Source organism: Galendromus occidentalis, unplaced genomic scaffold (assembly GCF_000255335.2).
Source record: "Galendromus occidentalis unplaced genomic scaffold, Mocc_1.1 scf7180000077088, whole genome shotgun sequence".
In the NCBI taxonomy this organism is placed as follows: domain Eukaryota; kingdom Metazoa; phylum Arthropoda; class Arachnida; order Mesostigmata; family Phytoseiidae; genus Galendromus; species Galendromus occidentalis.
The window spans coordinates 41223-56036 of NW_003805076.1; the positions used below are offsets into that span (position 1 = coordinate 41223).

The 14814-nt window shown below is 50.1% G+C and overlaps 2 protein-coding genes across 2 annotated transcripts; one reads left to right on the forward strand and one right to left on the reverse strand.

Annotated features, from left to right (window-relative positions):
• Positions 1–747: 747 nt before the first annotated feature.
• Positions 748–2985, reverse strand: LOC100900722 (R3H domain-containing protein 4). The gene is made up of 7 exons (XM_003740852.2): positions 2685–2985; positions 2254–2435; positions 2013–2134; positions 1834–1927; positions 1625–1752; positions 1439–1535; positions 748–1186 (listed from the first exon to the last, which is right to left on the reverse strand). Exons 1-7 carry the CDS (start codon positions 2753–2755, stop codon positions 1068–1070), a joined length of 813 nt encoding a protein of 270 aa, XP_003740900.1. The 5' UTR covers positions 2756–2985; the 3' UTR covers positions 748–1067.
• Positions 2986–5981: 2996 nt separating this feature from the next.
• LOC100904123 (carboxypeptidase E-like) lies at positions 5982–7364 on the forward strand. Its single transcript, XM_003740872.1, has one exon. The coding sequence runs from the start codon at positions 5982–5984 to the stop codon at positions 7362–7364; it is 1383 nt and encodes a 460-aa protein (XP_003740920.1).
• Positions 7365–14814: the final 7450 nt, after the last annotated feature.

Consider the following 14814-nt stretch of genomic DNA (forward strand, 5'->3'; position numbering starts at 1 on the left):
AATGAACAAGGCGACGGGTAGCGACCTCAGAGGATCTCTATCGTAGAGTGCAGTCAACCGAAATCTTCGAGCTCGGAAAACTCGACAGTCATGCGCTCACATATCGGTGATTTGAGATGAGGTTGTCCCGGGATACGGGGTATAACTCTGAGTGAGTCGTCTACAGCTGACTCGCGTACCGAATATTATGAGCGATGAAGTTCTGAGCCTCCAGACTATCCGATCAGGAGCGTTCCCAGGATTTTTTTTGGGGGGGGCAGACTAGGTTTTCCGGGGACCAGAGATCCAAAATGATAAGGTACCCTGTACTCCTGCATTACGCAAAAAGAATTTTGGGGGGGCCATGGCCCCCTTGGCCCCCCCTCGGGTACGCCACTGTATCCGATATCATACGATCCCGCTGGAGCCCATACCAGGCCAAGAGAAACTTCATCAATTCACACTAGGCGTCATTTGCAAAGCTCGCGCCTGAGATAAGCAGGCGAGGAGAGTAATTTTCCTGCCCCAGCCACTGGTCGACAGTCGCTCAGCAGCTTACGGCCGCGACCAACGGTGTGAAATTGAGCCCACGTTACTCCGCGCTATGGAGACGCCTCAAGGTGTCAATCTCAGAGCCGATCCAAGGGATCATCGGATCACCTTTCTCCGGATGAGCGATATTCCACAAGTATTTAGCGCCAACTGAAAGGGGGTCCGAATTTTCCGACCACAAGCGAGAAAAAGAAGAGTATAAACGCATGCAACTCGACTGCTTCATCGATTTATTATGCTAGTTTTATTCGCATGCCTTGCTCCTCGGGTACACCGCCACAAGTCATCGCCATCGAAACAGAATATTCGACTCGGGGATGGCCCGAATATCGCATCCTGAGACAGCGCTGAATCACTCACAGAACGAGATTCCTTCTCGTAAATAGCCATCGATGTGTTGAAAAAACTGTTTTTAAGCTGCAGTTCGGTTCAGCTCCAAATTTTCGAAACGAGGATTATGCTGGTCCTATTCAAACAGAAGAACGCGGGAACGTGAACGACGGCAATTCGAATGAATATGTAACCGTCGACTGGCATCATCGTCGCTTCGATCGACGTCTGCATTCGAGATATTTCGAGAGCGGTATCAGGGGACATTTGAACTCGGCATGTGGATTCTTCACTAAGGTCCATCTCGTACCCATATGGTCGAAACCTGGAATAAAGACGAAGACTCGTGAAGAAGGAATAACGGATGCTATTCCGGGCGTGACCGATGGAACTTTTGTTGAATCAGGAAGCTCAATCAATGCCGCGGGATGTTGCGAAAAATTGGCGATGCTCCGTGAAGTTTCCGCAGTATGCATAGTGATGGCTGGGAGCCGCGAGCGAAGGATCCGCGGAATCGCTAGTGATGTTGACGCTCTTAAGAATATAGTCGGAGCGGAGAAGAACCGTCCTCACTCACTTCTCGAGCGAAGATTCATGTATTCACACGTTGCATGGAGTAAAAGCCGAGAAAATGAATTGTCCATATAGGTCTTGTAGACGTCTGCTGGCGAGGACTGTCAAGGAATATACGCATAAGGACTCCATTGCAGAAATGTTTGTCAGACATCAGAGTTTCCTCCCACTGCAGAAGCCTGGTACTTACATCGAAAAAGCTCTCCAAGTCATTCTCTATTCTGCGGAGGAGATCTGTCGGACATCTATGCCGCCTCAAGGTACGCTTCATGTCACCGTCGAGTCGGCTGTAGCAGTCCTCCGGCGAGTATCCATTCACTGAGTGACGGAATGAAATTTCAGAGAGCGATCTCCCCTGACAAGCGTTGACTTCGTTGCACAACATTCTACTTCGCTCACCCGATGCTGATCTTCCGTTGCCGTTCCGTTTGTCTCTATGATATCGTTCGTGGTATACGTCATCTGGTTCGGCGGCCAACATCGCTTCCCAGAGCTACGGGTAAGGTAGACGATAATCAGCCGTTACAGACGTAGATCCTCGCAGATACAGGCTCGAGATTCTAAACCTTCGAACTCACGGCAATGTTGTCCTTTTCCTCGAGCATTAATGTAAATACCGAAACCGTATCCTGAACGAAGTCATAAATCGAGATTTCATCGAGATCTCCATCGGAGGCCAAAGTCGCTCGCAACTGTTTGTCTGTAAAAATTAACATTTGAAACGGACACTCCTTTCAATCGACGATTCCCATCTTCCGCTCGGGTACCGTCTTCGGAGAGACTGAAATGCTTTGAGGTGACGAAAGTGAGGAGACAAACCATTCTGTATACGTCTCTGCTTCCGTTGACTTTTGTGACCAACCAGCCGGGAGCTGAGACCTTCAACGTCGCATGAGCTCAGGAGAGGTTGCGAGCGGCGCGTTTTCCGCCGCCTACGTGTGGCCTGACCGAGCTCCGATAGCTCTTGAGCCAATCTGGCATCATCGCCGCTTTCGATAAGGCTGTAAATTCGTCTCATTAGCTCTTCTGGTCTATCACACGAACAGCGTACACTTCGAATATATGATGGGGTAGCCAGTAGGGCAGGGACCGCCAAGGACAATTGAGGAAGCTTCGAAAGAATCATTTGGTTGCCTCGGAATCGAGCTCGAACAACCTGTCTTTGTGAACGGGAATTCCCCGAGACGGAGCTGCGATCTCTGGGTTTCATGAAGGGCCGGGGAACGACCGAAATCCCTGTGGACACTCACTCGGATAAGGGATCTTCGTTCACTATGGAAACTGGATCCTGGAAACTCTTCCTGTTTTTTATGACACCCATTCTTAGCGACGAGAGCTCGGTGGATTAGAATTTTCAGACTTGAGAGCAAGAACTACTAGGCCGAGGAAAGACCTTAGTTCTTTTGGTGGCCTCAAGTGCAACTATGGTTGACCGAGCAGCTGACAACGCCACAGCAAGCCGCGATAAGGAGGCGGCTCACTTGGGCTTGGGAAGCAGAGAGCCGCCGAGGCAGTAGTAGCAGCAAGCATCAACAATACACGACGACAGCCAGCTGTGGTGTGAGAGGGGGATTGCTGTCATATTATTGTGGAAGAGCGCCATCTACCTGACTTTTGAGGAGTCGTCCTAGCCGCGCGCTTCTTTCCGAATGATCCGGCATAACTTCTATCGAAATCAGTAATGTCAGTGAAATCAATCTGGGAGGGACACTGAGCTCCCCCAGAAGAGCGAGGCCCGATGGGGGTTGTGAAGAGATCATGCTCGCTCTTCGAAATTTCTGTGACATTGAACGAATTCCTGAAAAGCGCGGATGAATAGAATGGGTATTCCTGATTCCACCCAACCCTCCACCCGAGGCGGCAAAGGAAGCCATGAGGGTGTAATGTCTGGAAACGCGTCTCTATGTGTCAAACCGACTTACGGCGCGTTGGGCAAGCTCTCTCGCACGATCGGGTAGATATTCGCATCAGTCGTGAAAGCGAACGTGACTCGAGTGCGAGTCTTGCTTATACCTTGAGGTAAATTCCGCCAAACTATTTCCTTCCGACCAACACCCTAGGGCGGAACGAAACACGCTGATAAGCTAGATAACCGCTCTAGCCTGACCCATCAGAATGGAACAGAGGCCTCGGCGCTAGAGCACAGCATTTCGTCCGAGACATATGCGAATGCAGTTTTTATAGCTTCGACAATATCATTGGCCCGATCATATAGTATGAGAGACGCGATATGACCGCACGTGTCTTTTTACGGCCGGCATGTCCGGTTTCCAGGGAATCGGTGATATCGTCCAGTTTCCTCAGCGTACCTTATTATGCGACAATTATACCGAAACGACGAATGTCGAAAGCTTTTTTCTCCACCCTCCCTTTTATCGTCTAACTAAGTGGAATCTCGTTCAGCCAGCAGATTCCAATCCTCGACCCGGTCAGATATGGCGTAGGCGACGACCTTTCAAAAAAATATACTTTTTGAAAAATCGAGGTAGGCAGTATTCAGGATTTCCCGCGTATGAGAGACTGTGTCATCAGCGACTCAAAAATCTTCGGAGGGGCTATTTTTGACGTGAAACGTCTTTAAAAAGGTTGGCCTAGTGTTTCACCAAAAGTGTGACGAAACTTGTCCATTTTCGACGCCTTGCAGCTCCGTGCTCCGTGCTTTGTGAGTTTAAAGAAATAATAACGATGCTCGAGTCTTACGAATTACGAATGGCCATCCCGAAGACGTTTCACGTCCTCTACACGGTAGTGGCTCTGCTGCTACCTCTGAATTTTTTTTGTAACGTCTAGGTCTGAAGATCCTCCTCTCTTCCCAAAAAACATTGCGACAAATCGCCATAGAAATCTTCTACAACGTGAGATAGCTCGATGCGGTTCGAGGCGCATCTTTGGCTCGATCGAGACTGGCTGACTATCTGCGGGCAAAATACCCGACACGATCGGCATGGCTCGTACAATTTACGTCTCAGCTCGAAAGTAGAATGAATGTCCGGCTCCAAAGTCCGGTCTTGTGTCCGGTTGCAGCGGGAAAAATGTCCGGTCGAATCGCGTCTCTACATATTATACGATGGAGGCTCTCCTCTCTTGGCGACGAAGCAATTTCTCCCTCCTCGTGGAACTGCGAGAACTCGATTCTCTGCAGCGATCTCTGATTCGAGGTTAGCTTGCGGTGGACTACCCTCAGATAGCTCTTCGGAAAACTAGTGGTTGCGTCTAGGTCCACGGCATCAAATCCGTCTTTCCTTCTTACCTTCCTCAGCCCATTTGTTTCTCTCCTTTAGGGGTATGCAGCGGACGAGACCCGCATAAGCGGATCAAATGAACAGTGGTGGTCAAAACCTTAAGGCAGCTGGAAGTACCGAAGAGGGTGCCGTTCTTGAGATTTTGGCCACCACTGTATGTGCTTCGATTCTGTGGATGTTCTGTTCCAGCTCAGAGAGAAACTCAAGGCGAAATCACTCAAAGCGCACTGGCTCCGGACTCCAGAGGAATGTGTTCGTGATTCGAGGGTGCGTCCTCCATCTCTGGAGCGGGTGAATATCGCTGACAATGTCGAGTCGGAAACGACTTTCTCCAAGAGTAAGGGTGAAATGAGCACGCTTCGCCGACCCAGGTAGGAGTCTTCCCCCTACATGCAGACGCTCGGGTAGGAAAAATCGTCTCGATATGTGCAGATGGGAGCGATCGGATCAGAATCTTTATGACAATTCTACCTCACCCCACGAAGTTTCTCGACGATTCCAAGCCGGCTTCTCTAAAGGGCTCTACCGCTTCAATCTCGAAAAAAGTCATAGCAGCAGAGATTTCATGATACTCACCATTGGACTAGCTCTCACCGGGCTCCCCTATCGCGAAAAATCGGATTTCAAATAACTCATAAGCGTTTAGAATACGACCGGATTCGCGCAGACATCTTCGAGAGCTTTCGCAAGCCTCGAGTACTCACGCTTCGATCGGGGGGACCCCCCGGACATCTAGGATCGAATAATCCGCCAGATATTCGGACAAAACTTGCTCATGAAGATCATCAAGATCAGAAAGTGAGATTCACCGTGGCACTCAATGACTTCATTCCGACACGTTTACTCCAAACAAGATTTCTGAGGCCGCTCGACTCACTATGAGGAAAGTCAGAATGGCTATCTCGCAGTCGGTTCTATTATTTAGCATCTTCAATCTGGGATCTGTCAAGCAAAGCAGAAATCTTCACGCACTCGTGCATGACAGCGTCTCGACGGAGAGGGCGAGCCTGACGTAGAAAATATTCACCCTAATAATGTAGTCTGAGTCGCTGCTGACTGCTGCGTTTTGAGCAACCCTCCTCGAATCCATCACATGCCGCACCCGCTCAAGGGAATTCCGAAGTGCGGAGCCCGGGTCATTCAGAAGACTTTCGGAGCTGCGCGTATAGCTCGGAAACGAAAATAACTTCAACTCCAGTGAGATACCCGATGCTATCGGAGGGAGAGAGGCGGAATTCTGAGAGAAGTTCAGGCTGAAACTCCTAAAGTCTGTGGAGACATTTCACATTCAACTCGCGAAGCATCATGTTGACTCACCTACTCGTTGTTCTCGTGATTTCGGCAGCCTCCTGTCTCCAGAGTTCGTTTGTGTTCAAACATCATGACAACTCTGAAGTCGTCAAGGAACTCACCAGGATTCATCATGAGTGTCTCTCGATTACGCGACTCTACGACCTCAATCACACTTCCGTGCGAGGTCAGCCGCTCGTCGTCATAGAGTTCTCTGGAAACCCTGGCGTTCACGAGCCACTCGAGCCTGAATTCAAGTATGTAGCGAACATGCACGGAGACGAGACTCTTGGTCGGGAACTCCTCCTGAAGCTGGCCGATGAGCTCTGCTACTCGTTCAGAGCGGGGGATCCCGAAACGGCTCGACTGATCGACACGACGAGAATCCACATCATGCCCTCAATGAATCCGGACGGCTGGGACGCGGCGACGAAGGCGAAATTCGATGTCTCGAGTTACCTGACCTATTTCACACAACTGACGCAATCCACGGGACGTGAGAACGCGCATGGCGTTGACCTCAACCGGGACTTCCCAGATCTACAGCGGAAAATGCATCTGATGCTCCGACGGAGTAAGGACTCCGCAATCCACCATCTATTCGACGGCGATACCGGCCGGGCAATACAACCGGAAACGCAAGCGTTGATCGAGTGGATCACCTCAATCCCGTTTGTGCTCTCCGCCAATTTTCATGGAGGAGCACTGGTAGCGAATTATCCATTCGATGACACGAATGACGGGAGCCGGAGACAGTACACGCCTTCCCCCGATGAGGCGGTATTCCAGCAACTGGCCAGAGTTTATGCAGACAACCATCCCCAAATGCATCTCGGAGTATCTTGCGGTTTCGTGTCTGACAACTTCACAAGCACCGGGGGCATAACGAATGGTGCTGCTTGGTACAAAGTGACCGGCGGCATGCAAGATTTCAATTACTTGGCATCCAACTCCTTAGATCTAACAATCGAGGTAGGATGCGAGAAGTATCCGCCGGCCAGTGAACTTGCCGAAGAATGGGAGAACAATAAATCTCCCTTAATGGAGTTCATGTGGCGAGTGCATCAGGGAATCAAAGGGTTCGTCATCAACGCCCTCACGCGTGAGCCTATAAATGAAGCAGAGATCTCCGTGTTGTCCGGCAGCGAGGGATACGATCTGAAGCTGCCGGATCGCGCCGTCACAACCACAAAACTTGGCGAATTCTGGCGTATACTCCCTCCTGGGAACTTCACTCTCCGAGTGACCGCAGCAGGATACGAGACTCGGATAATCAAAGTTCGCATCCCGGAGTTCGACAAGCAACGAGGAGCAGCTCGAGAGGACATCACACTTCAACCTAAATCTGCCACCGGGAGCCCGAAGCCCGGAGTGGTTCCGACCGATTTTTCCCAGTGATGCGTGGTCGGCTAGATTTCTGAAAAGAAGGAGTCAACTCCCACGGGGGTGAAGGATCGCAAAGAACGCCGTCACGTTCAGAGCTGTTTCAATAAACTGAGAGAGGGCAGAGTTTCGCGCAGAATTATTTTTTCTAGGGCGGCAGCTTCTCGATCGAGTCGCGAAATCAGAATCAGCATACTTTCGTAGGCGAGACTCGACGCCGTACACTTCTTCTGCCATCAATTCATGAGAAAGATTCACCGATGCGGTAAAGACTTGAGTACAATGAAGGCTTGATCGAAGAGCACCTCGATTAACGAACACTCCGCATGGCAGAAGATTTTTCACGAGAAAATTTGCCCCAGGTCACGGATCTCAACTCGTCAAGCGGCCGGATTCCGTACTCATTCCTGGGATCCTCTTTCCTCGGTGGACCGATCAGAATTTTCAGCCGTACCATCGACTCGAGAATTGGAGATTTCGGACGGCGGACTTTCCGATTAGGGCCAGGCTTTGCGGAACGGATTCAGTTCCTCGAGCGAGGTTCAGCTGTACTGAGCAGCCCGGATTCTTGGAATGTCGAGGACGCTCCTCCCTTGCCGCGACACCCGACTTCTCTCCTCGGCTCGTCGCTGCTGCCGGACAATGGGCTGATCCTTGAAACTTGAAACCATTTGGAATTTCTCAGATAGAACCCCGCCTGCCTATCTGTCTCGCAGAAGGTTCCTCCTTACCGCCTTATCATGTATAACCTGTATCTAGACGATTTTTCGATCGAGATTCTAGAGCACCTATATGCAGAGCCCGACGAAAGGAAGGAGGAAGTCAATACGATGGGTTAAGCTGACGGTCATACGAAGCCGCGAATGGCATTCGATTGTCCGATCCGATCCGAACTGAGTGCGTCTACACTACAGCGTAGAAAACTGGGGAGCTCCAATGTTGCTTTCGGGAAAGTCCCCCATATGACCCTTGATGTGGACGCAAAATATGGATTCCTAGCCTGATTATTGGATGATGCAGATCCTCTACTCTCCTTGCACATGTCAGCGTTTCAATCGAGAAAATTTTGACGGAAAGTTGTCGGGGTTATTGGTCCAACAGGACCTCTACGGATTATTAACAGAACTTCAAGACGCTCCCCTGAGAAGTTCCAAGGCTCGGGGACTTTGGGAATTGTCGACAGAGGCAAATCTCACCTCGGGAGGGGGAGGGGGATATCACTCTCATTCAGTTCTTCTGACTGAGCACAGACTCATAGGGGCTCAAACCTCTCGCGGGGCAATGAGTTCGAGGGAATATGGAGCCTAGCTCCTGTTTCGACGCTCACGGCCGCCAGACGGGGCGACTCAGGAGGGTTCTGAAGGGGTTCAACCCCGGAATGAGCCACTAGAAGCTGATGATAGTGATAAGAGGTATGGTGAGTATGCGAACTCACTAAAGGATCATGGACTTGATCCATCAAACTGACGGATTTGAGACGATTATATTAAAACATGTTATTCATATGCCCCGGAAAATCATCCTGGAGGACGCCGAGATGAGCCAGGATCTGACTTCGAGCCTGAAAATAATGATAACCGACTTGGAATCGATGGAGATCACTCAGACGAGCCAATCGAATATGAGACCGGAAGAGGAGATAACGGGCCACGTGCATCTATGGAGGAGTCGTTGAACCTCCTCAACTCGATTCTGTGTGGCCCTACCTTACAGATGGTCAATTGGAGTTTAGGGAAGCTATGGCATTGTGGCGGGAAAGCTCGAGCGAGCAATAGGGATGATTTACCGTTGGTCGGAAATTCAATAATCGATTTTCCGATTTTCAGCATCGGAAACTGGATTTTCCGACTTCTGTAATCGGAAAATCCAATTTTCCGATTTTCTGAACGGAAAATTCGAATATCCGACTTTTAAAAGTCGGAAAATCGATTTTCCGACTTCAGAAAATCGGAAAATCCAATTTTCCGATTACAGAAGTCGGAAAATCCAGTTTCCGATGCTGAAAATCGGAAAATCGATTATTGAATTTCCGACTAACGGTAAATCATCCCTAGCGAGCAATCATGACTCTATTATGAAGAATGGTGGGAACGTTGCTCTTACGAAAGGAGGGAGCCCCTTTTATAGTCGCAGGCTCTCCACACGGAGTGAGATTGAAAGCGGCGAATGTCGTTCGACAAACATGAAGGAAGGCCAACTTCGAAATGGGTTACGAGGTCCGAGATGACGGGGCTCCGCTTAGTCTTCGTCATTGGGATTGGCTACCAGTATTGAAGTTTGCGATTCTCTGCGCTGCATCCTCTAAACGAAAGTCGACAAAATATTCGAGCTTCGGAAGCTCTCGCTCGCAGTTTCTGCGGCGAGCCTCATTATGCAGTGACCATCTCGCCGCGGCGGGGTTCCGCCGCGAGACTATATCGCCGCAGGACCGTTTCGCCGCGAGAAGTTCGGTCGCGAGGCGACCTCTCGTTCTGCTGACCCTTGTAATGAGTAGATGGTTATCGTTTGCTGCAAAATACGGATGGCATCTATTCTTCCTCGCCTAAATGGAATTCACTTCTATAGGTTCGAGTCTGACTTTCGTCGTTGGGGAAAAGACGTATACGGTCGGCTGGACTGAATCAGAGAAGATCCTGGTGAAGAGACCGACACCATGAGGAGCTTCGTTGTCCCTTAGGATAGAACCCGGGATAGACCATAGTACCCTCGGGTGGGTCCATTTGTATGAGCTGATGTCGAATCTGAAGGAAAATCCCGAGGACAAACGCGGAGTATGTCCTCTTTTTCGAACTAAGTGGAATTATTATTCTGTTGAACTCTCGATGGAGGAAACACTCGCTCGACTTGATACCCGACACAATGACACCGTAATTCACCGATTGGCGAGGAAAGATCGAACATACATACTCATCGCGCGACTGTCTCGCCCGATACGATGCTTCACCTCCTGTGTGAGACGATTCGTGACAGTTTCGGGAAAGTCAACAGTTTCGTATCACAAATGCAGAGCGTCATGTCCAACTCAAAAATCGATCTGTACCGTCGAATGACTGGTGACGAGCCGCTCCCCCCGAACCTGGTTGTGACCCGATGGAGAACTTTCGTCAACGCAGCTCTCCATCACTACGAACATTTCGAGACAGTCAAGAATTTCGTGTCGCATCTTGAATGTAAAGGATCGGCAGTCCAGCTCTGAAGGAGCTCATCGAAGACCCGGAGTTGGAGTCTCAATTCGATTCCATTGAGAAATTTCATCTACTGCCCGAGCTTATCGTTATGCTCGAGTTTCGATCCATCACCTTGCGGAGACAAATGCAGATTCTCGATTCGGTGAGAACAAGTCTGGAGGGCGAATTCCTCCGACGGTTTGTTGGAATCTTCGCGAACAACCCCGACTTCGGCCGGCTCAAATCACCCGCGATTTTCGGTTCAGCAATGTTCGACTGTGCGATCCTTCCGAACGCTGAAGTCGAAAGATCTTCCTCCATCCTGAAGAACATGGTGACAGATCGTCGTCACAATCTCTCAGAAAACAACATAAGACGGTATCTATCGATCCAGTTCAATTTCCATCTGCTCCGAAGCGAAGAGCTCAAGACTGACTTGTATTGGTGCAGTCCACGAGGGAAACGTTACTATTCCAACGCGCCGCACTGAATAACTAAAAGTTTTGTATGCCATTCGCATCAAGAGCCTTTGAGTCCAATATGAGAGAATTGAACGAAGGTCCTCTTTCATAGTCCGCTTTTATGTACGCTTTTCGCCGGAAAAACGTCCGCTCAGGGCGAGTCTCTAGCGATCACCGATTAAGGAGCTCCTCGGCCGCCCGAAGGGGTTCGAATGCGGAAACACGGACCACCGCCGCTTTCTGCACCCTTAGTCGACACATGAGCGGCGAAATATCACTGCGATGGGAATATCATGCTCTCTTTTTGGTCGAGAATCCAGAATGCAGCGGCTTCTCAAGGGGTTGCCCCATGATTGCCAAAGGGACCGGCTGGCGCGATGGGTGGCGACATCAAGAAAAAGGTAGAAGAGCCGTAGAGCCGAAGATAGAACATATGTAGACGCAGGACCCAGGAGAGTGAAAAATCCGACTAGAGTCGAGCGGCTCATGATACCCACTAAGCTCTTATTACCTAAGGCTCCTTGCCTGGGAGGGGAGAGAGGCGGCTAGCGTAGGATTTGAAGGGTTCAGTATCGTGCCTTGAAGGAGGACATGGGTGGCAAGGGTATCCCATAGACAGGATGTGCGGGGGAAAAGGTGGAGTCGAACTAGGAAGTACGATCGGAGGATAGTCGCATGAAAACAGCATGTCTGATCGAGAATGCAATCCTACCTGCGAAGTTGTTTCCATGTACTCAGCGTGAGCGTCAGCAATCCGAGAGGAGTCCGGAGAGGAGTTCAGAGCGTGAAAACACATCGAACGAGCCTGAAGAGAGATGTGTGAGTCTCGAGAGAGCCCGCTGACAGTCTCGGAACTCATGTCGATGCCTTGTCCTTGCGAGCGGTATCGGTGTGAGAACTCGATCGCTCCAACTCGCCTGTCTCGAAGATTCGATCTCTGTCGACTCCCAGTCGTCGAATGTATCTGCCTGTTGCTGACATTCATAATATACATATTTGTGGAAGGAGCTGCACGCTTCACCACAGGATTTGCGGCGTACTGAATCCGCTCAAACGATCTCCACCCTCAAGAAAAATCTTCCCCGAATCGGGCGCTCCGCTCGAGATTCCGCTGTTTTGTTCCCTGCTTGTCCTTCCGCCTGACACCCGTCGCCGCCATCGTGTCTGCTCCGCCCTCGAGAGACTGCAGTTCCTACTTAACGATAATTTAAGTACCCCGGGTATTGCGTAAAAATGTCGGATGAATCACCACCAAATGCTCGCCGGCAACTTGTTGCCGACAGTATCTCTCGTCACTATCTCAAATACTCCTATCATGATCGAGCTAGCGTTCAAGGTGTTGAGACTTTGTCAGGAATCTTCTTGCTCGCTGGAGATCAAGCAGGAGGTGGGAATTGTGGTATGCCTTGATGGTCCAGGATTGAATAGAGGTTCCCATGGTTTCACATCATCGATGGAATCGTTCTACGCTTCGAATAATACCTCGGCGAACGAGGGATCGGGTCTACTTTGAAAGGCTGAATCGGATGCGCGTCGCCGGGCTGATCGGAGAAGATTTCCTCCGCGAGACCCTTTCGGGTCTCGCATTGATGCTCTCCCCGACAATGACCCATGGGGGAGGTTCGATGGATGTTCCGCACGCGATCCGAACTCCCTATGAGAAAAATAGTTCTGGGCTGACGTTTCAGTTAGTAATTGAGATGTCCGCGCCCGAGGGTTCCCGCTCAAGGCCGAGAGCTCAGCAATTCCTCTGCTTCTCGCTCATGCGTATACTGGGAAATGTTCCCTAGAAATTCGAAAGCGACGAATAAATGTGCCGATTTGCGTGCCCCCCATCGTGTCCCTCAGGCTCCATCGAGACTTCATTTGAGGCTCGGGACGCTTGCCCAAGATTGGTATTCTTCATGTTCGACACTTGGGCTGTATTTTCCTCGGCCGATGCTGGTAATAAAAAAATTCGATGTCGGCACAGAAGATTTCCGCGATATTTCTCTCGACTCTCTCACTTCTAGTTCTCTCGTCCGTGAATATCGCGAACAACGAGTTTTCGGAGCTCATTGGACCACCTGAGAGCTAGAGGATGCTCAAAGAGATGTTTCACTCGTCGGATGATCTTCTTGCCATTTTCTGGGATTCTCCATGATGACCGAATCTGGCGAACTTCGATCGACTTCCGTAGACGGGTCAGCGTGTAATTGAGTTGAAACAGTACTAGCCTGCTCAAGTGACAACTACTTAAAGACTTCTTTTTTGCGGGTGCCCAACTCAAGTAATACTCCTCGTACTACCGCTACTCTCCCCCCAAAGAGTTCGTCCCGATGTTCGATGAAATTTTATGACGTTCCTGATGGCCGCGGACTTCCTTGCGGAGCCAACGAGGTAATGAACTCTCTTCGGTATGCCTTGAAGGACTTCCACTTCCGCTACAAGGAAAGGACCTGAGAACTCCAAGACCTGCTTGGAGCCGCCTTTTCTGACCAGTACATGGTCGCCTATGGAGAGCTTCGGAATGTTTGCGGCATGACGCTTGTTGAAATTCGTCGCTTGGTGCGATCTGATTTTACGCTCTGCTTCCGGAGAATTCCTCTTTTCCTTCAAGCGCAGCAAATCTCTGATTCCTAGTCCAGGGTTTCCCAACAGGGGTTCCGCGGAACCCTGGGGTTCCGCGACGAGATTTTCGGGGTTCCGTGGCGAAGTTTTTTGCGGAACCCTTGGGTTCCGTCAGCGAATTCCCAGAGCTCCAGCGGACAGATACTCGGTTCGATTATCAAGCATCGATGCAGTAATTCATCAAACTTTCAAGCCAAATGCGCTGTTCTTGAAAAGTGCCGCTCCAGGAGACAAACAAACCACCGTGGGAGACGGCCTTTATGGAAGAGATTCTCGTTCGGAATTCGGTGACCCGTGGAATCGTGAAAATCTATCCATCGCAATGGAGCACTGCGCGTCGTGGTGCCTCTTGTCAGCACTTGTCGGTGTGAGACGGGGTTCTCGAATTACACGGCAACTGAGACCAAATACAGAAGTCGCATGGATGCGAAGGACGATATGGGAGTCCAACTGTCTGACAGGTTACCGGATTTCGGCGAAATTTCGGAAAATGTGCAACACGAACGTTTGCATTTATCCCTTATATAACTCCTCACGCGTCGTAAGATACATACATGTAAATACATGAGCCAAGGGCTCCGCACAACAGAATAAGTTATGTCCTCATGGAAACGTGCCTCTGGTGTCATTTCTTCTATGCGAAACCGCGATGTGGTGTGAGAGAAACGATGAATGATGAATTGAAGGTTCCGCGGGAGGATTCGCGGAACCCTTGAGGGGTTCCGGGAGAAGTTTTTCGGAACCCTCCAGGGTTCCCTGGTCCGAGAAAGGTTGGGAAACCCTGTCCTAGTCGATCATCTGCCGGAAGGTATGTGGGACATCCTTTCGGAGCAAAACTCGGCGTGCAGCCTAACTTACTACAGAAAGACCGATTGTGATGTTTTACTGCCGCATCCAAGCCGCTCCTTCATTTGATTTCACGTTTTAGATGTGTAGGACTTGTCTCCCGCAATGGGTGTGTGGCCGGGATCATGAGAAACAGTTTCTCGATTGGGGCTATGCACTGTTTGTCGAATAATTCTGAGTCGATGAAATCTTTTGAGAATTCTGTTGATGTCTCCAGGAACTTTTCATCGATTTCTTTGAGTTTGACTCGGTAATCACATAGTCTGATGCATGAAGCCGTCGCTAATTCAGCATCCTTTTCTGAGTCGAGAGAGTTCGCTTCTCCGATCAAGGGAGTGCAGAGCGCTTTGAATGAGCTTTGTAACTGTTTTTGCTTCGATT

Bases quoted from the DNA above. Each gene is read 5' to 3' on its own strand.
- LOC100900722 (XM_003740852.2), bottom strand. From the start codon at position 2,755: ATGGGTGTCATAAAAAACAGGAAGAGTTTCCAGGATCCAGTTTCCATA. The intron at 1,928-2,012 runs GTGAGTTCGAAG...CCTTACCCGTAG, and splicing joins AGGAAAAGGACAACATTGCC to CTCTGGGAAGCGATGTTGGC. The intron at 1,753-1,833 runs GTGAGCGAAGTA...TCCGTCACTCAG, and splicing joins CAACGGAAGATCAGCATCGG to TGAATGGATACTCGCCGGAG.
- LOC100904123 (XM_003740872.1), top strand. From the start codon at position 5,982: ATGTTGACTCACCTACTCGTTGTTCTCGTGATTTCGGCAGCCTCCTGT.